At 40.5% G+C, this 20,923-nt stretch overlaps 1 protein-coding gene across 1 annotated transcript in view; it reads left to right on the top strand.

Annotated features, from left to right (window-relative positions):
• The window catches only part of BTBD7 (BTB domain containing 7), a 55,405-nt gene that overhangs the window by 12,914 nt on the left and 21,568 nt on the right, over positions 1-20,923 (top strand). Inside the window, exons 3-4 of the mRNA XM_039217295.1 lie at positions 17,547-17,755; positions 19,249-19,324. Coding sequence (XP_039073226.1) covers positions 17,547-17,755; positions 19,249-19,324 — 285 coding nt within the window. The remainder of the gene's footprint in view (positions 1-17,546; positions 17,756-19,248; positions 19,325-20,923) is intronic.

Here is a 20,923-nt window from a genome sequence, read left to right as displayed (position 1 = left end):
TGTCCAACTTGATTTTGGCTCAGGTCATGATCTTAGTTTGTGGGATTGAGCCCCACATCAGGCTCTGCGCTTACGGAGCCTGCTTGGGATTCTCTCCCTCTGTCTCAAATAAATAAACTTAAAAAAAATAATAATTCATTCTCTCCCTCTGCCATGCACACACATGCATGTGTGCCTCTCAAAAAATAAAATAAATATAAAATAAAAATATAAGAGATGTACTGATGTTTGGATATTCAGATAATATAGATAATACAAAAAGTGTTTAAGAACCCTTCAACCTCACTTCCCAGTGAAAAACACTGCTAACAAATAGTGCCTTTTTATAAGTGTCTTGGAAAGACTGAATCTTAGTTTGTAGTATATATAACTGACCAGAAAGTTCATGCCTCCAACTATTTTTTCATATATTTAGATCAAAAGAAATACCAGTTTCTATTATAAATTAACATGGGCTGGCCACACTATGTCTCCACGAAGGGAATGACTTTGATTTATAGAAAGACTCTGAGCTGTGTTTTGGTAGTCTTCACTATAACATTTTTGTACATCTCATACTTAGCATCAATATGTCTGTAATACTTCTGATATGTGCTTTACATGTCATGGCATTTGAAGGTAAAATATCCACACATCTAAAAGTTGTGCCAAAACCCCAAACACAGTTTACACACCTACACATTTGTTTCTAACCGTATTCCTTTTCACCCATACTAGAGTTAGGCCTTTTCCAAAATGGGTTGATTTTAATACTGTTTCCACTGTCAGTCTGTTTCCTCCTGATGGAAACTTACATTAAAGAACCAATGCTGAATTGTGTCACTGATTCACTAAAATACTTATAGAAGATACCTAGGTATCACACTGGTTCTCTAAACCTGTTGATATTTGAGCCGTGTCTAACTATGAGCAGTTTAGAAATTTTTCTAAACTAAACTGAAATTAAATAGTTTTTGTTATTCTAATGCATTATCTTAACTTCTACATTGATAGTTTTTGTTTATAAGTGTAAGCAGTAAAAATATAAAGTATCTAAAGTCTTCTGTGTTATGAGCCCCACTTCTAAACTAAATTTTGATGTCAAATTTTTAGAGACACTAAGCTAAATAGAAGTGGATGAATGCAGTGCTGTAAATCTGATCATCATAATAGGTCTATAATCCTGAGAGAATAGCAGCAGCCTGAGTTTTCAGCACATATAGGTGAAAATGGGACATTATGGAAGAGAAGGAAGAAAATAACATGTCAATTCAAATAGACCTTGGTATAGAATTAGCACTATGACTTCTATACTTTATTCATTTAGCAAACTTCTTGTATGCCAGACCCTGAGGTTGAAGTAATGAGTCTAGTGGTGAGTACCGAACCTGTGTAAGTGCTCAAGTAGAGCAAAGCACTGAATGGAAGGGAGCACGCAGGAAGAAGAGCCCCGGACCTCAGTCTAGGGATTTAGAGAAGGGAGACCTGGAGAATGAATGGGAGTTAAGTAAATAAAGTTGCAGATAAAGGTTAGGCAGAAGGAAAGCAGGTAGAAAGGCCCAGAGATAAATGAGAGCAAGGCACTTTGGGTTGAAATAGAGGTTGCAGAGATGAGAGTGGTGTGGTGAGAAATGAGGCAACAGAGGCAAGTAGGGCTGTATAATAAAGAACTTGGCTTTATCCTGAACATAGCAAGTCATATGACCTGGGATTACATGCATTTTCTGAAAGACCTCTGTGGTTGAGACCATAAGCAGCATGCAGACACCTTAAGAGATGTTCCAGAAATTGGGTTGCTTGGGTGGCTCAGTCAGCTAAGCATCCGACTCCGGCTCGGGTCATGATCTTGGGGTTCGTGGGTTTGAGCCCTGCGTCGGGCTCTGTGCTGACAGCCAGCTCAGAGCCTGGAGCCTGCTTCCGATTCTATGTCTCCCTTTCTCGCTGACCCTCCCCTGCTCACGCTGCCTCTCTCTCTGTCTCTCTCTCTCTCAGAAATAAATAAAACATTTTTAAAAATTTAAAAAAATAAATGATCCAGAAATAGTGGGGGGGGGGATAATACATGAACAAATAACAATCTATAAATTACACATCAAGAATTGCTAAAAGTTTCTTACTATATTCATTTATTTAGTAGAATTTTTGAGCACCTATTTTTTGCTAAGCTCTTAACTTACATTTTCTTCTATGGTAGGTATTATCTCTACTTTACAGGTAAACTGACACTTGTAAGTGTGGTTAACCTGGGTTTACAGCTAGAAAATGTTCTGGCCAAAATTTGAATCCTGGTTTTTCCAGTTGCAGAGCTAATCTTTCCCGTCACTGGGGAAGAGGTCTCCATGAGAAGAAATCATCAGTGAGGTACCTAGTTTTGAAGGGAGTGCACACTCATATGAAGAGATAACTAATCAGTAAATATCACAAAGTTTTCTGAAAATCATAACATGGTTCTACCCCCAAAAGCATTGAATTTTTTTTATTATTATAATGGAATTAAGGATACTAACTTACTGTTTTGCCACAGTGGGAAAATGGTTTAAGGATAGTAAACAAAGTATAGATGTAAATGGGTATTTTTTGTTTTTAGTTCAAAGGATGTGAACCTCTGAGTTTCACATACTGAGACTATTAAATTGTCTTTAACATTTTAATGACATGTGAGTGGAAAGTGCACAGTACTTTTGGGCTGTCAGCATTTCTGTTCCCTTTATGATCTTTGACTTGCTCTGCCCCCTCAGACTCTGCTGTCTTCTCCTTCCCTGCTCCCCACAGGTTCCCATGCTTGCTTCTGAATTAAAATATGCCAGGATAATAATGTGTAAGGAAACTTAATTATAAGAGTTGCAGCTTATTTAATCCTGAAAATAACCCAATGAGGTAGATTTTGAAGATTAGGGAGCTTTTTTCAGGCGAGGAAACAAGAAAAACTTCACACATCACACAGTTAAAGGGAATTGGGATTGGGTCATTGGTCAGTCTGACTCTAACGGTGTATCTTGCATCTCTCTTCTAGTAAGATGCCTGCACGTTACAATATGTATTCAATTTCAAGAAGATCGGGCATCCTGTAGGTTCCAGAATTAGATTCCTCTGCATTGTAATATAGCAAAGGCTTACATATTATATAGGGTGCCTATATTTACAGAACTGACATCCCTGCGAATGCTTTTCCCTTTCATCGTGCTGTTTTCACTTACCCCAAAAAACCCTTAAGCCTATTAAAAATAGCATGTTAAACATTAAGTTTTAAAGTAAACATTAAAGCAATATAAATAGATATATCCAAGTAAGTATCTTAAGAGTTCTTTGTCTTGTCTTTTTCCTTTCATGTCTTAGAGAAATCTTTAATCTTTTATAATTGTGTGCTTTAGCCTCCTCCCTTCTTTACCAAGTTACTGCAGTAACTTCTTTCCTATCTTCCTCTGTCTATTCTTTCTTTTCACACAGCTTGGGAAAAGCTATCTGAATAAAGAATACAAGCACTCAGGGTACATTTTCACACACAAGCAGCATGAATCTCAGTGATTGCCTCTTTCCCATCAGAAGGGAGTAATGTTCTCAAAGCAGAGAACCTTCTTCTCATTTCCTTTCCAATATTTGCTTGGGTTTTGTGGTCAGTGATTGATTTTATATTGGCACTGAGGGAAAGAACTCCTGGCAACTTCCATAGCCTGATGGTTTTTGTTTGGTTTTGCTTTGATTTTTTTGAATAGATAAATTATTCAAATGGAACAAAAGTCGAAAGGCACAAAGAGTACTCAGCGAAGAGTCTCCTGTTCTCCCAACTTTCTGTTCCCCCCTGCTGAGTTCCCCTTTACAGAGGCAGCCAGTATTACCAGTTTGTTGCGTATCTGGCTGTCGAGGTAGACAATCCAGAGATAATCTCAGTACCTATCTTTGAAAGGAAAGATGAAAAGGTATTTGGAATAGATCTATAATATTACTAATGGCCTCTGGCATTTAGGTATTGCAAGGAACTTGTGAGACTATTAAAAGGGGCAAAAACTTAGATTCTGCCTCTATGTTAAGTATAGAGGGTAATTTTTATTTATTCTTTTTTTTTAGAGGAAGAACAGGAGAGAGACAGGGAGAGGAGGAGAGAGAGAATCCCAAGCAGGCCCCAAGCTTAGTGCAGAGCCTGGTGCGGGGCTTGAGATCATGACCTGAGCTGAAACCAAGAGTAGGACACTCAACCAGCAGAGCCATCCAGGAGTCCCAAGGGTATTTTTAATATCTACCCAACAGGAACACCCAGATTCTGAACATTAACCACAATGTTATGAGAATATAGCCACAAGGATATGAGAAATAAAACCCAGAAAAACTCAACTTACTTTTCATCTTTTTTCTTTGTAGTGAAAATAGATTTTACTCTAAATTTCTTTTTTTTTTTTTTCTCGCTAGCTTTGAGACATAATTCATATATAGCTTTGTGTTAAGTTTAAGGTACGCAGTGTAATGATTTGATACATGTGAATGTTGTGAAATGTTTGCCTCAGTAAATTGATCTATGCACCCTTTACCTCACATAGTTAACATTTTCTTATTATGGTCACGACACTAAAGCTGTACTCTCAAAGCAACTTTCAGGGATGCAATACAATATTAACTGTAGTCACCATGCTGCCCATTAGATCTCTGGACCTTATTTATCTTGTAGCTGAAAGTTTGTACCCTTTGATATACATCTCTCCATTTCCTCCACTGCTCAGCCTTTGGAAACCACCATTCTATTCTGTATTTCTGTGAGTTCGATGTCGTTAGATTCCACATGTAAGTGAGGTCATACAGTATTTGTCATTCTCCGTCTGACTGATTTCACTTAATATGATGCTCTCGGGGTTCATCCATGTCCTTGGCATATGGCAGGTTTTCCTTTTTTGTAGCTGAATAATAGTCCATTATATATAGAGAGAGAGACACACCACATTTTTTTATCCATTTGTTTCCACATCTTGACTGTTGTGAATAATGCTGTAGAGAACGTGCGAGTGCAGATATGTCTTCGTGATAGTGATTTCATCATCCTCAGATACGTACCTAGAAGTGGGTTGCTGACTCATATGGTGGTTCTGTTTTTATTTTTTGAGGAACCTTCATACTGTTCTGGGTAGTGGCTATGCCAAATTAGATTTCCACCAACGGGGCACCAGGGTCTCCACATCCTTGCCTCCTGTTTTTTTGATAATAGCCGTTCTGACAGGCGTGAGGTGATATCCTGTGGTTTTGATTTGCATTTCCCTGATGATGAGCGATGTTGAGCATCTTTTCATGTGCTTTTTGGCCATTCATGTGTCTTCTTTGGAAAAATGTCTGTTCAAGTCCTCTGCCCAGGTTTTTAATCTGATTGTTTGCTCTTGAGGTGTAGGAGTTCTTATACATTTTGGATGTTAACCACCTATCATACGTGGTTTGCAAATATTTTCTCTCATTCTGTAAGTTGCCTTTTGATTTTGTTGATTGTTTCCTTTGCTGTGCAGAAGCTTTTTAGTTTATGTAGTCCCACTTGTTTATTTTCATTTTGTTGTTTGTGCTTTAGGTCTCATATCCCAAAAATCATTACCAAGACCCCATCAAGGAGCTTTATTCCTATGCTTTCTTCTAGGAGCTTCATTGTTTCAGGTCTTACATTTAAGTCCTTAATCTATTTCAGATAGTTTTTGTGAGTGGTGTAAGATAGGGTCCAATTTCATTCTTTTGCATGTAGATGTCCGGGTTTTCCAGTATCATTTTTTGAAGAAACTAACCTTTCCCCCTAGTGTGTTCTTGGCTCCCTTGTCAATTATCCTTTTATTTTTTTTTTTTTTTTTTTTNTCCTTTTTTTTTTTTTTTTTTTTTTTTTTTTTTTTTTGGCCAAATTATAATGTACCTTTACCTAAAATATTGATTGCAGGTTTTTTTAACCCTCTTCAGAGAAGTGGAAAGTTAGACATGTTCTGAGAAAAGATAACTTCAGTAGGTCATAAAGAAAGGAGCACTCAGGACAGACTAAAATGATGAGGAGTGTCCAGTATGTCAGAGGCAATGTTACCAAAATGGTCATAAACTTACTATGACAAGTAGACTCTAAGGTGGCCCCTAATGACCTTCATCTTCTAGTATTTATACCCTTCATGGGGTCCCCTCCTCTTTAATTGTGAGCGCAGCACACATTTTGTTTCTAGCCAGTACAATATGGCAAAGATGAGGTGTCATTCCCATGATTTTGTCACATTTGAGAAGACTCTGTCTTAACAGTTGATATACACTGGAGACTTTTTCCCCTGCTGGCTGTGAAGAAGTAAGCCACTGTGTTGTGAGATGGCCTGTTGAGCAGACCTCATGGCAAGAAGTTCAGGCAGCCTCAGCCAGCTGAGTGTGAGACCCCCCAGCCAATAGCAGGAAGCTGGGCCTTTAGTCATATGGCCACAAGGAGATGCTTTCTGTCAACAACCTGAATGGGCTTGGAAGCCAATTCTTCCCCAGAACTTCCCCAGTTCTTCGGATGAGAATGCAAGCCCGGTTGACATCTGACTGCAGCCTTCTGAAACCCTGACTGAGGGCCCAAGTGACCTGTGCCAGATTCTTGACCCACAGAAAATATGAGATGATTTGTTGTTTTAACCTGCAGAGTTTGTGGTAATTTGTTACACAGTAATAGAAAACTAATACATTATTTAATCGTATGTTATTTTCACATGTCAAAATGGTTTAAGCTGTGATTTAACTTAACAGTAATTTAGATCCAATTCATCACAGAGCCTTCAAGGTAATCATCAGCCACACCTCTACAGAAGGCTCAATTCCGGAAAGATGGTGCAATTAGCCACAGTCCCAGCTGCTGCAGCAGGCTGGAGGCTATAATTGATATTCTCCTCAAAACCATATCACTCAAGAGTTCAATTAGGGAAGCTGAGCAGCTCTGACTTATGGAAAGCCGGGGAAGGGAGGATGTGACACGGAGGAAAATAGAATGCAGAGCAGCTAATGGCAGGTCCGCCTGAGAGGCCCAGCACACTGAGCCACTGCCCTGAGGCCGCACAAGGGAGGGGAGCCTGTGGAGAGTGGCTGTTTTGTTTGGGGCTCTTCTGTCAAGCATCTGGTGGTGGCCTGGAGCTAGTGTAGTCACCAGGGCTGCAGCTGGGAGGGAGAACTGGACTTGGAGCAGAGGAGAGCAAGAAAAAGCTAGAACCCAGGGGCACCACTGTGTCTGCCTGTCACCACACCCAGTGATGTTGACTTGTAGAGAGGGATGACTGCTGCTTCTGCCTTCCAGATCTCACACATTTCTCTTTTGACCAACTTTGCTTGGAACCATATAGGAATGGAGATGGGGGGAATCAGTTTATGCTTAAGCAAGTTGAAACGTTACAAATTAGCACAGTCTCCCTCTTCTGTCACCCAGCCTAGATTTGCATTATCCTTTGCTAATATTTCAGCAGGTCTGGGCGGCCTGCCAAGTGGGGTGACCCAGACTTTGATCCCAGAGGTCTCTGAGCTCTTAGTTGCTTTATCCATGGCTGCTACAGTTTCCCAGTCTCTGTTGTCACTGGGCAGAGAAACAACAAAGGACGTCCTGGTGAATCCCTTGAATTTCAGACCAGTACCTTCCTGCACCTGTTTGGATGGCCCCAGACCTAGCACCCCGGTCCAGCACTCTCAAGATCTGCTCCCACGAGCGATCCTCGAGACACTGCCAGTCCATATCGCTGGATCTTGCCATTCTTGGGAGAAAGAATACACTCTTTCCTTCCATAACAGAACCTGTATTTTCTTGCTCGGACTGTGATCATGAGGGATCAGATCCCGATTACGGGTTCGGAGCTAGTGAGAGGAGGCAGAGGCAGACCTTGAAGAGGACAAGCGTGGTCGTTGCAGGCGCCTGCGGGGCCTCCTGACGGTGGAGGCTGCCGTCCTCTACAAGGAGTTAGGGGAGCGCTCTTTCTCCCGAGCCGGAAAGTGCAGACAAATCTTGGGGTTTGACGTTCCTCACTCATCCACCCAAATATACACATTCCGGATTGCTGTCACCAGTTGTTTCTATTAGGACCCAGATTTTATCTTAGATTTGTTAAGATTTGCATTCAAGTCTTTGTGAGTCTGATATCTTTAAATTAAATCCGGAGCCTGAGTTTTGGCAGTCTGTTCTGCAGCTGCAGGAAATAAGGGTTTCTTAAAACACTGACCTAGAAGTCTTCCGACTTTGACAGGATGCCTAGATTGAGAGGTGGCTAACGTGAGCCAGTTGTTTCCTTTTTTCCTGCCTTTGAAACCATTTAGCTAAAGCCACCCAATTTCAGGTCCTCATAGTTCCTGATGTTCCATTCCATTCAAATGCCACCACTCCTACCTAACAGACACCTCACTTAGTAAAAAACTGTAGTGTTGGCATGCTGCTGCGTGTAGGGGTCACCACCACCCCCTTACCACTAGGAGTGGGGGTCCTTCTTGCCATTTGTTCAGTGACTGATCTAGTTCCGTCTCATTCAGGAATCTTGTTTTCTAGGGCCACTTCTCTTCCTTTCACGTATGGGTATCTCTTCCCATTCCCCCACGGTCCGCACCGAAATAGCCTAAAACACAGGCTTGCGTGCAGGTAGCTTGTTTGAGAAGTAATCCCCCGAATAGGAGTACTGCCCAGTGAGAGTGAGATCGGGGAGGAGAGCAGTAGAAGAGTGGCCTTGGGGTGGTTGCCACTGGAGGTGCCAGGGTTTCAGCCTTGCCAGGACCCTCCAAGGCACTCTGTAAAGTCTTCAGCATGGTCCTCCTCCTAAGGAGTGGGAGAGGAGTATTCAGCCAGCCAGCTCTCCCAAATGGCAGAGTCCAAGGACTGGCAGTTAAAACCACTGCAGCACAGACTGACTTTCTTCGAATCCTTATATGTCTTGCTCTCATTTTCTGCCTTGGCTCTGGAATCCCGATTGCCTTTTTAAAATGGAGAAGATGCAGGGATAATGTGCTGGTGGTACACCTTTTAGCTGTGTGCTCACTATGGATTGGAATACTGAGGGAGGGAGACAGTAGGAAGCTTTTCAGTATTTGATGTGTGAGGTACTGAGGATTTAGAAATCATGTTCTTGGGAATGGAAAATAAAGAGGCTAATCAAAGAGCATCTTGAGGGAAGAATCAGTAGGACACATCGACCAGGTCTATATATATGTCAAGGGAGATGGAGTCAGCACAGCTGATTTAAGATTTCTAGCCTAGAAAAGGGGGAGTGTTGACGGACATACTGGTGCCCTGCTGTTATTTAACATAATCCTCAACTCTGATGGGATTATTTCATCCTCTGAATGAGGAAATGATCCACATAGGGTGCTAAGGGAGAGAGTCAGGAGTTAGTGATGAAACTGCCTGAATTCAAACCTGTATACTCTTTTGACTGCCCTCCCTTCCCTCTCGCTTCATGATTCCTTTCCTTGGGAACTGGAACCAGTCCCATGCAGGTTACTTGGAAAAATTGAAGCGACTTTTTTCTCAAGCCTGTTTGCACTTGAAGTCTTATTTCTATTTCTAACTGATGCCACTGAGGAGCCACCATGCCTGCTCTACGGCCAGCCTTCCTCTCCATGTGTTATACTATCTGTAGTACAGCTGTATGGGAGCACAGCAAGCTGGAATCGCCCTCCACCATTACGTTCCCTTCATTTCCTTCCCCTCGCCTGCTTTCTTCCTCCCCATTCAACCCCAGTATGAAACTCTGAATCTAGAAGCTGCTCATGGACATGAACCCATGAAAAGGTTTCCACCCATGCGGGTGAAACAAGCACAAGTATGAGAGTGCACTTAGGGATAATGAAGAGTGTGAGAGTGGCAATAAAGACAGATCCTGACAGTATTCGGGAAATCTGTCAACATGGAAGCTTGTCTTAGTTATCAGAGGAACAAGCCGCGGTGGAGAGGGGGGGATGTCAATAGTTAAAACAGAAAGTGATCCATGCAGCAGTAACAGTCATTTGTATTATTAAATGTCACATTAATTTATTTCTTTATATCTTTGCCTTGATCATTCATGGTATGTAGCTCAAATTTTTGGAAGGAGGCATTCTTGCCAATGTCAAGTATTAGAAAGAAAATATCCTGGTAAAAGAGAGTAGAAGAAATGATTAAACAAGTACGCAATTGATCTGTAAAATACAGTCTTCACACAAGCCAAAAAAGCAAAATCATAGGAAGTGGACTTAATATTTCATCTGCTGAGCTCATGACCGTATCATTGAAAATCTACCTGAGCAGACTACGTGGGCACCCTTGAGCCATTAGATGCCTTGGCTACAGATGACTTTTTCTGTTACAAGGAAACTGGTAAAGACTTCTAAATTCATCCAAAAAGGTATATGGTATGTTGGTCAACCATTGCTGTGTAACAACCAGCTTGGGAATCTCCGTGGTATAGGACATGAACATATGTTTCTCACAAACTTCCAAACTTCAGTTTGCTGAGGCTAGGGTCTTTCTGATTGTCACTGTGGTTTAGCAGGGCTGGGTGGCTCTGTTCCCACTGCTGCTCATTCTCCTAGAGTTAGTGGTGGAAGACAAGGGGGTGAAATCAGGGCCTAAAAGTGCTTCTGAAACTTTCTGTCACATCATATCTATTAACCTTTCATTGGTCAAAAGAAGATCTCCTGGCCAATTCCAAGTCTTGGGGTCAGGATGTATACTCTTCCCATGGGTGGGGTGGGATCAGAGGGCATGGGTGGTGGTGATTATGAACAGTAATCTGCCATCTCTGGATAAGTCTTAAACTCTAGGTTTCTAGTTTTAAAAAGATAAAGTAGTTGTTCTGATTGTATATTTAGTTGTCTTTAAAGAAATACAGACACCAGGGTGCCTGGGTGGCTCAGTCAGTAAAGCGTCCAACTACGACTCAGGTCATATCTCATGGTTTGTGAGTTCGAGTCCTGCATCGGGCTCTGTACTGACAGCTCAGAGCCTGGAGCCTACTTTGGATTCTGTGTCTCCCTCTCTGCCCCTCCCTTGCTTGCTCGCTTGCTCTCTCATGCTCTCTCTCTCTCTCAAAGATAAACATTTAAAAAAAATTGAAAGAAATATAGATACCATTTTATCTCTAGTTAGGAAGTGGAGTTAGTAAACTCTATAGAGAAACAAAAAAAGGAAGAAAAAGTTTCCTCTGAGAGTTAATTATTACCAAATGGCAGGAAACAAATCTGATCTTTATATATTGTGAAACTGACCTAGAGGAAGGGATTCTGGACAGAGTGGTGCTCCTCAAAGTGTGTCTATAATGAGGTAGGTACAGTTATTGAGAGTAAACATTTAGAAACTCTTCGGCAGTTTGACATTGCCATAGTTTTTAAGCGGTGTCTTTACTGAACTATTGGTCCATGACAGATTAGAAATTTAAAAAGAAGCAAAAACAGGGGCGCCTGGGTGGCTTAGTCGGTTAAGCGTCCGACTTTCGCTTAGGTCATGATCTCGCGGTTCGTGGGTTCGCGCCCCGCGTCAGGCTCTGTGCTGACTGCCAGCTCAGAGCCTGGAGCCTGTTTCAGTCTGTGACTCCCTCTCTCTCTGACCCTCCCCTCCTCACGCTGTCTCTCTCTCTCTCCTAGAAATAAATAAAAATATTTAAAAAAAAAAAAAAGCAAAAACAACTATTTCTTGACCCAAGATAGTTTGAGAAGAGCTGAGATAGAATATGGCATTGTGCTCACTAGGAATGAATACCTGCACTGTACATAAGTGAATCTTCTGATTTATACATTGGTTATATAGGGTTTGGGTTAGTATCACTTTGTCAGTAGGAATCCAACCATCTTTGAGAGTGTGCTAGTTATGTTTTTGAAGCAACAAGACTGGTCTGAAATTTACCAAGGAAATGGCATTGTCTGAAGCCTTTGTACATCTTGCTTGCTGGCCTTTCCCTGCCAACATCCTTTCCACCTTGCTCCTATGTATATGTTTTCATTCCATTACAGATAACCTTGACAAAATGCAGATTACCGCTAGCTGGAATCCTTTACTGTAATATGCAGATATTACATTTGACAATATTAGATAAGTCTCTTTTTAAAATATATCTTTCAGCATGCCAGTTTTTTGCCTAATTGTCTTCCTTTCACATTTGTGAGTTAATGTCACCATTGTTTGGTGTATTTATAAGATGCTTTTCTGTCCATAAAAGGAGTGCTCCAAAGCGAAGAGGTTCTGATGAGCATTGATTCATATAAGACCTAAGTTTAGAGACGTAAAAGTGGGGAGAAATTTTTAGGCAGGAGGGGAAGGCTACATTTAAATAAAGTTTTTCTTCCTAGATGTATTACTTTAAGCAAGTGCATTAATCTGTGTCATCTGTAAAATGGGAATAATAATACCACCCTCTTTGAGAAAGAGTGCTAAAATCAAATAATAGTAAGTTAAATACAGACATGGCATATAAGAAGTTTCAAAAATATTAGCTGTTTTTGATTTTTAATGATTAGCTACTAGATATCAAGCATTGTAGAATCACTAAGGTGGGGCCTCTTCCCCAAAGGAGTTCTCAGTCTGGTAGAAGATTCAGACAACTATTTCAGAAATATAAAATAATTTAATGCTATTATATAGAAGGAAATAGGTTAGCCTGGACACTTAGGTAAGAGAGAGATATGACCTAGGCTTTGAGGAACAAGATCAAGATAGTCTTTTGAAAGAGACAACATTAAAGCTGAGTCTAAAAAATGTGGGTGAGTTAAGGAAAATTAGGAGCATTTCAGGAGTGCCTGGGTTCCTCAGTCAGTTAAGTGTCTGACTCTTGATTTCGGCTCAGGTCATGATCTCATGTTTTGTGGGATCAGTCCCCGTGTCAGGCTCTGCACTGACAATGTGGAGTTTGCTTGGGATTCTCCCTCTCCCTCTCTGTCCTTTCCTCGTGCTCATTTGCTCTCTCTAAATAAATAAACAAACTTTTTTAAATTACCAAAAAAAGAGCATTTCAGAAAAATGGAACAACATATGCAAAGGCCTGAAGGTGAGAGTTTGGTGGAACTCTAGGAAATGGCAAGTAATGAATGCAGTATGACTGGAATGTAGAATATGAGCAGAAATGGAACTGGAGAAGTTGGCAAGGGCCAGACCATCAAGAATATGTAGTTTGGATTTTATCTTAAAGTTATTTGCAAGCTATTGAATAATTTGTTACATATATAATCTAATTTACATTTTAAAAGATCATCTGGCAACAGTATGGAGAACAGATTGGAAGGGAGAAAGATGGGAACTTTCTGAGGCTATTTCAGTGATGCGGGGAGAAAAGTATCAGATTCTGAAATGGGGAGGTGGTAGAGATTCAGTGGAAGGGATGGATTTAAAATAAGAATAGAATGAACAGCATTTGATGGTGAGTGGATGTGGGCTAAAGACAGAATCAATAATAGTACTAAGATTTCTGGCTTTGGTGGCTGGGAGGAAAAGGTATCTTTCTCTAAATCAAGGGTTACAAAGGGGGGTGCTAGGGGCACCTGAATGGCCCAGACAATTAAGTGTCCAACTTCAGCTCTGGTCATGATCTCAACGGTTTGTGGGTTTGAGCCCTGCATTGGGCTCTGTGCTGACAGCACAGAGCCTGGAGCCTGCTTCGGAATCTGTGTCCATCCACATCCTCCCCCCTCCCCCCACTCTGTCCCTCCCCTGCTCATGCTCTGTCTCAAAAATAAATAAAAACATTAAAAAAAAATTTTTTTTAATGTATTCCATTTTTTAAAAAAAATTTTTTTAATGTTTTATTTATTTCTAGGAGAGAGAGAGACAGCGTGAGCAGGGGAGGGTCAGAGAGAGAGGGAGTCACAGACTCCGAAACAGTCTCCAGGCTCTGAGCTGGCAGTCAGCACAGAGCCCGACGTGGGGCTCGAACCCACGAACTGTGAGATCATGACCTAAGCGAAAGTCGGACACTTAACCAACTAAGCCACCCAGGCGCCCCCAAAAAAATTTTTTTTAATAAAAAAAGGAGATTACTAGATTTCCCAGAGGAAACGAACTGACTTGCATTTAAGAGGTCTGCAGAATAGCCCTAGAACTCTCCATTGGGAAATTGAAGGGGTGAGTCAGGAGTCAGGAGAGAGCTCTGGGTTGGAACTCCATGTAGACTTGAAAATCATGAGGACGCTTTGGGAGTTAAGGCCACAGGGGACAGATGGTGTCACCCAGAAAAGTGTGGTAAAAGAGCAGTATGTTCAGTGTTTGGCAAGTAGGTACTGCCAAATGAACAAATGAAGAGTATCAAAGGTACAGTCTCATTTAAATCTCCTAACAACCTTGAGTTAGAGTAAAATTCCAGTTTTACAAATGGAACATTTTAGACTCACAGAGATTAAGGATTTGTCCAAAATCACTTTGCCTCTACGTGGCCGAGGTGGGATTTCAAGTCCAATATGTCTTGATTTCAAAGTCCACTTTTTCCTATCATGTCTCACTTCTTAGAAAACCTCTGAAGTTATAAGAATAATATGATGTTTTTATTAATTCTCTTTCTTTACCTCTGCCAGTATCCTGGTTTCATGAGATTGTGATATATCCTTTTCGGTAACCACTTTCTCTCTAATTCACTTCCTTCATTCCCAAGCACATCTGTCAGATTGACCAGTTCTCCCCAAAATCTAGTCTAGTGCCTGTTTACAGCAGGAGATGGGCACAAGCCTTCCTCTAGCTGCTGGGGGGAGGTCTGTCCTCAGCTTGGCATTTGGCTCACCATAAAATCATGAGAGCTGTCTAGAACTTCTCTGTATTTCTCACTCCTCATTAGCACATATTCACGTCTTCAGGTGTTGTTTACATGCATATTTCATTGTGCTGGTCTCAGTGTTCCTTATCGGGATCTCGTGTTAATTAAATAAATTAATCTTTAGGTTTTGTTGATGCTCTGTTACTGCTTTTCTCAGAATGATTTTATCTTTGTGATGGAAGTGACTTGGGTGCTATCTGACCTTAGGTCCATATCTAGCGTAGGGGTTCTTCACACTCTCCCTTACGTGATGAGCCAGGCTTTGCCCCTGCATTTTTCTAGAAGGATCCTTTGATTCTTTTGAGGGTAGCAAATCGAATTGTTAAAAATTTCTTAGTGTTGAGGCAAAATCCCCTTCTTTTAACATCCACATCTTGGACCTGCCCTTGGAACAACTGGGAAGTCACTCTGCCTCATGAAGGTCTGTCAGACATTTAAAGATAGCTTCCGTGTCACTCCTCAGGTTTCTCTTACATAAGCCAAGTAATCTTGGTTGCTCGGAGCTTTTCTTCTGTGAAGGTCTCAGACTCTACTTTTCTTTTGCTTTCCTCTGAGAATTCTGGTGTTTTGTCAGTGCTCTGTCTAAAACACAGGGCCCAGGGGTGCCTGGGTGGCTCAGCCGGTTGAGCGCCTGACTTCAGCTCAGGTCATGATCTCACGGTTCGTGGGTTCGAGCCCCCCACCGGGCTCTGTGCTGACAGCTCAGAGCCTGGAGCCTGCTTCAGATTCTGTGTCTCCCTCTCTCTCTGACCCTCCCCTGCTCACGTTGTCTATCTCTCTCTCTCAGAAATAAATAAAAACATTAAAAAATTTTAAAAGCTAAAATAAAATAAAACAGAGGGCCCAGAACAAACACAACACTCCACACACAGTCAGGCAGTGCAACATTATTCCATTGATTAGGACTCTGTGCTTGAATCTTAAAAGCCTGAGATCACTTCAGCTCTACAGCAGCCACATCACATCTTGCTTCGTTCCCCTAAAGTACCCAGGTATTATTTTTACATAGGATGTGGTTAAGCTACCTCTCCCCTGTCATCTGTCATGCAGTTGATTTTCTTTCATTGAAATATAGAACTTTCTAATTTTCCTGGTTCTTTTTCACCCTCATTTTGACCTGTCTGTTTAGCCAGTTATGATCATGTCATCCAGTGTGTCTTTGTGTTTCCCAGGTTTCCGTCACCTGGAGATTTTGAAGCATGTTTTCCACATCTTCCTTCAGGTTCTTGATTAACATCGAGAAAACAGAATCCGCACTCCATTCCCGTGTTAATCAGTGCCACTTCCAAGTGGTTCCCTTAACCACTGTTCTGTCATCCATCTATAGTTCTTCATCTTATCTGCAAAGAACTCGTCTGCACACTCAACAAATTTTTATTTAGCACCTACCATGGTAAGAAAGTGCTAGACATACAGTGAAGACAGCAGTTCCTGTCTTCTGGAGACATCGAGAAGTATATTGTTAAATGCTTTTCAGAAATCAGGTTACATGATTCTCTATGATGTTCTCCTTATCTGGTACAATATCAGAAAAGGGAATGAAGCATTGTTTTTTGCACTCTGTATTGGCTACTAATGGTCTTATATCACCTGGAAAGGGTGACCCTAGTCATTACCTTTTTATTTTCGCCTTTCATGGTTTCACAATAATGTTGAACTATCCAAGCCTCTGGAGTTCATTGATGCCTTTTCTTTTGGCTATATCTTTCAAATCCATGGGCTTATTAGAGAGCAGCCTCTTTAGCCTTGTTTTTGTTGTTGATAGTGATAAACACTTCTTTTTTCCCCCAAAATTATCAGGATTCCTTTTGATTTTTTTTTTAATATTTTACTTATTTCTAGGAGAGAGAGAGAGAGAGACAGCATGAGCAGGGGAGGGTCAGAGAGAGAGGGAGTCACAGACTGAAACAGGCTCCAGGCTCCGAGCTGGCAGTCAGCACAGAGCCCGACGCGGGGCTCGAACCCACGAACTGCGAGATCATGACCTAAGTGAAAGTCGGACGCTCAACCGACTAAGCCACCCAGGTGCCCCAGGATTCCTTTTGATTTTATAGTAAACTTAGTTATAAAGAATTTCTGTCCAACTTCAACAATTTTCCCTTCCACAAACTTTTTCTTTCAGATTTTACTTACATTTTGTATTGATATTTTGAAATGATTTTTCCTAAGGAAAATAGTTGACTATCATTAAGTTATCTTCACTTCTTTCAAGTGTACCAGTACAGTGTCATAGTCACTTTTTCCAGAAGCCTGGTCCTTTTCACTTAAACTCCTTTTTAATTTATCAGAATTAATCTCAGACAAGCTTAAAGTTACATTATATTGTCTCTATGCTGAGGGATTAAACTATCAATAATACACGTTTTTTAAAAATTTTGTTTTCATTTTTAGAATGATGCAAAGAACAGATGTCCTCCTCATTCGTGGAAGATAGCCCACCTGTCTTCTCAGGTGTGGATTCTCTTAGCAGTCAGGTGTCATCTGTACCCTTCCTCTGGCTATTTCCCCTAACTGTATCATTTCTTCTACCTTCTTTTCTTTTCCCTTTGGTCCAGTGCTCCTCCACTAGAGTGACTTACTCAGATCGTTGGATTTGCCCATAGATACTTACTTTCTTAAAGAATTGTGAGGATTCTCTGCCTTTTTCTGTGGATCTGTCTCTATTGAAAAGCAGATTTTCTAAAGATGTTATAGTGTATTGTTACTGTCATTATCCCATCCCTCCAAGTCTTGGTGATTTCCATGAAATTTTATTTTTCTCCTTGTTCTTTTTTACTATTGCTACTTTTAAGTATAGTATCTAACACACCAATGTTCAATAAATAATATTTACGATTAATCTTAAGAAGTATTTGCCTTCTCTTTTAGGCTGTGAGGATATCATTGCTGAGAGCATCTCATTAGATACCTTAATTGCCATCCTCAAGTGGAGCTCTCATCCATATGGCTCTAAATGGGTGCACCGACAAGCTTTACATTTCCTCTGTGAGGAATTTTCCCAGGTCATGACTTCGGATGTTTTTTATGAACTCAGCAAAGATCATCTGCTTACTGCTATCCAGTCTGACTACCTACAGGTAATCATTTATACACCTCACCAATTCACTGTCATCTATATGTGCACCAGGAAAACCATCTGTATTCTACTATTCTCCCATCTAGGGTGATTGGCCCATTCAGGGATGCCCTCTTCAGATGTTTGCAGGAAAAGCCTTCTGGCTCTCTGGCCCTTAGTGCACCTGCTGCTATGACTCAGCATTGTGAATAAGCCCAGGTCCCACCCACCTACACCAAAGGGGTTGAGGCAGTAGGCAAGGTCAGAAGCATAACCCAACAGTGATTTTCTTGGTTTCCATTAATTCACTGTAACAGTTTATTGGTTTTAATGGAGTATCAGATACTTAGACTGTAGACAGTAGCTTAAGCACAAAATAAGTAAGAGTAGTAATCAATTTCTGATCTACTCAGATGCTTATAAAAACTCAGTGTATGCATCTTGCCAAAATATAATAATGTTTTCAACTATTTGTTTTCAGTCAGAAGTAGCTTTTAGCAAATTCCTGTCATTGACTTATATATATGTCAATCTAAATTGGTAATTTAAACTAACAATGGATTTAAAATATTGCAGAAAATACTTTCAAGTAACATATGTTCAAGTTTAATTTTTTTTGGCATTGGTTGTATGAATTTTATGCCGGAAACTATACAACAGTTTTAATGTTATAAAAACATAAATCCATTGAGCAATTCCCTCTTTATATTTGTACTAGAAAAATTATAAAAATGCTTCCATCCTAGTCAGAAATTAAGCGAAGAGATAAATAATCCACTTGGCATCTGTGGTTTGATTGCAGTACAAATGTTGTCATAATTGGATTTGATTAATTCAGGACCCGTGTTCATTAACCTCGTTTCATTGTCCTGATCTAGACTGTGTACATTATGGGAGTTAGGACTTGTCATCTCTCTCAGATTATTGTGTTTAGAAAGCTTTGCATACCTCTCCAAGGTAAAAACCTAGATTTGCTCTAAGATTTTCAGTAAAGTACAAAGAAATGAGGGGCACCTTGCCATTTCACAGATTGTCGTGAAGGGTCCTTCAGCAGCCAGTGGTGTACTGTGTGCAGATTGCAGTCTCTCTGCCAAAGGTTGTCGTGCTTGTTTTTCTGTTCTTGTAGGAGATGGTCATCACTTGGTATCTGTATGCGCTGACTTTCATCTGTTTATCTCCACCTTGTCCCGGAAAGAACTTAAGGAAGCTGTGTAGAGACCATATAGAAAAAACAAGATGTTTGAAATAGGTGAAGGGAATAGGATAATGATGAAAACAAGAATAAAAAATTTAGTTGGAGCCAAGAGGTAGGATACTGGACAGAACATAACGCAAAGTGGTCTTGTGTGTTTGGTGTTGGTGGAGCACAGCTTTAAGGGAACATTTCGAACAGCCAGTGTAGAGTGAAATGTGGTTAAGTTGTGTACATCATGACCTAGGAATAGTCATTAATGAAATTTGCCATTTGTCTAATTTCACTAAAATAAATCGAAACCATTTTTTTTTTTATTATAGGCAAGTGAACAAGATATCCTTAAATATCTGATTAAATGGGGTGAGCATCAGTTGATGAAAAGAATAGCTGACAGAGGTAAGCTCAGAAAATTAGGTTATGCTATAAGTGTTTTTTATCCAGAAGCATACTGTGTGTCAGTCTTGACAATAGTCACTATTGCCTGGTGAAAATAGACATTTTTACAGTCTGTAAAATCCTTTAGTGGAGAAGAGTATACTTTGTTAGAAATAAATATAGCAGAAAATTTCATTTTACAACTTAAAAGGGTACTTAAATGTTATCTCTCTATGCGCTTAATAATACATGGAGTGTTATATACTGATTTATAGAGTATTAGGATGAAAATTTTCATTTAATGATTAAAATATTACCAGAGCATATTGTTGATGGAAATGTTTGGGAATTAGATAGTGGTGGTGTGTGTGTAACATTGTATATATACTGGGGGTGCCTGGGTGGCTCAGTCGGTTAAGCATCCAACTCGTGAATTCGGCTCAGGTCATGATCTCAACAGTTTGTGAGTTGAAGCCCCACATTAGGCTCTGTGCTAACAGCACAGAGTGTGCTTGGGATTCTCTCAGTCTCTCTCTCTCTCTCTCTCCTTTTCTGTCTCTCTCTCCCCACCTCTCCCCTGCTCACGTGTACTCTCTCTCCCTCTCAAAAATAAATAAACATACATTTATTTATTTATTAATGTTTGTTTATTTTTGAGAGGGAGAGAGAGACCAAGACAGAGAGGGGAGAGGCAGAGAGAGAGGGAGACACAGAATCGGAAGCAGGCTCTAGGCTCTGAGCTGTCAGCACAGAGCCCGACACGGGGCTCAAACCCACAAACTGTGAGATCATAACCTGAGCTGAAGTCGGATGCATGCTTAACCAACTGAGCCACCCAGGCATCCCTAAATAAACACATGTTTAAAAAATTCTTGTTTTTTTTTTTTTTTTAACTTTGTATATGCTAAAACCCACCAAATTCTACACTTTAAATGGTTAAAATGGTGGGGCACCTAGATGGCTCAGTCAGTTAAGCATCGACCCTTGGTTTCGGCTCAGGTCATGATCTCAGCTTCATGGGTTCAGGCCCCTGCATCAGCGCAGAGCCTGCTTGGGATTCTCTCTCCTGTCTTTCTGCCCCTCCCCCACTCATGCTGTATATGTGAATTTTCCTCAGTAAAAAAATATATGACTATCCCCCCAAAAAAGCCTATGTGTGACTTATTTTTTTTTGTAGAAGGTTAAGGAAAAATAATGCTTCTGAATGGTTTCCAACTAGGGATACTGCAGAAGAGGTGGAAACATACACATGCTCCTTCCCTCAGAGTGTTGTGTTCCTCTATATAGCAAACCCAAATCAAAACAGTTTTTCAAAGCATTTTACTTTAGAAAAATACAGACTTCCCTTTCCTGTCATTTTTTGATGGCTGTATTTAGATATACTTTACATATCATGAAGTTCACTTATTTAAAGTGTTCAAGTCATGATTTTTAGTGCACTTATGGAGTTCTGTCACATTTTAAAATACATAAACATTTCAGGCTAAGCCTGTCTTTCAGGACTTCTTATTTTTCCTAATTTATTTTTCTGTGGCCTGCAAAAGCCATTAGCAATCCTCACATGTGATTTTTTTTTTTTTAAGTTTTTATTTATTTTGAGAGAAAGAGAATCCCAAGCTG

Source organism: Hyaena hyaena, unplaced genomic scaffold (assembly GCF_003009895.1).
Source record: "Hyaena hyaena isolate Hyena2069 unplaced genomic scaffold, ASM300989v1 scaffold_676, whole genome shotgun sequence".
Lineage (NCBI taxonomy): Eukaryota > Metazoa > Chordata > Mammalia > Carnivora > Hyaenidae > Hyaena > Hyaena hyaena.
The sequence above is the reverse complement of the archived record's forward strand: the minus strand, read 5'-3'. Positions and strand labels throughout refer to the sequence as shown.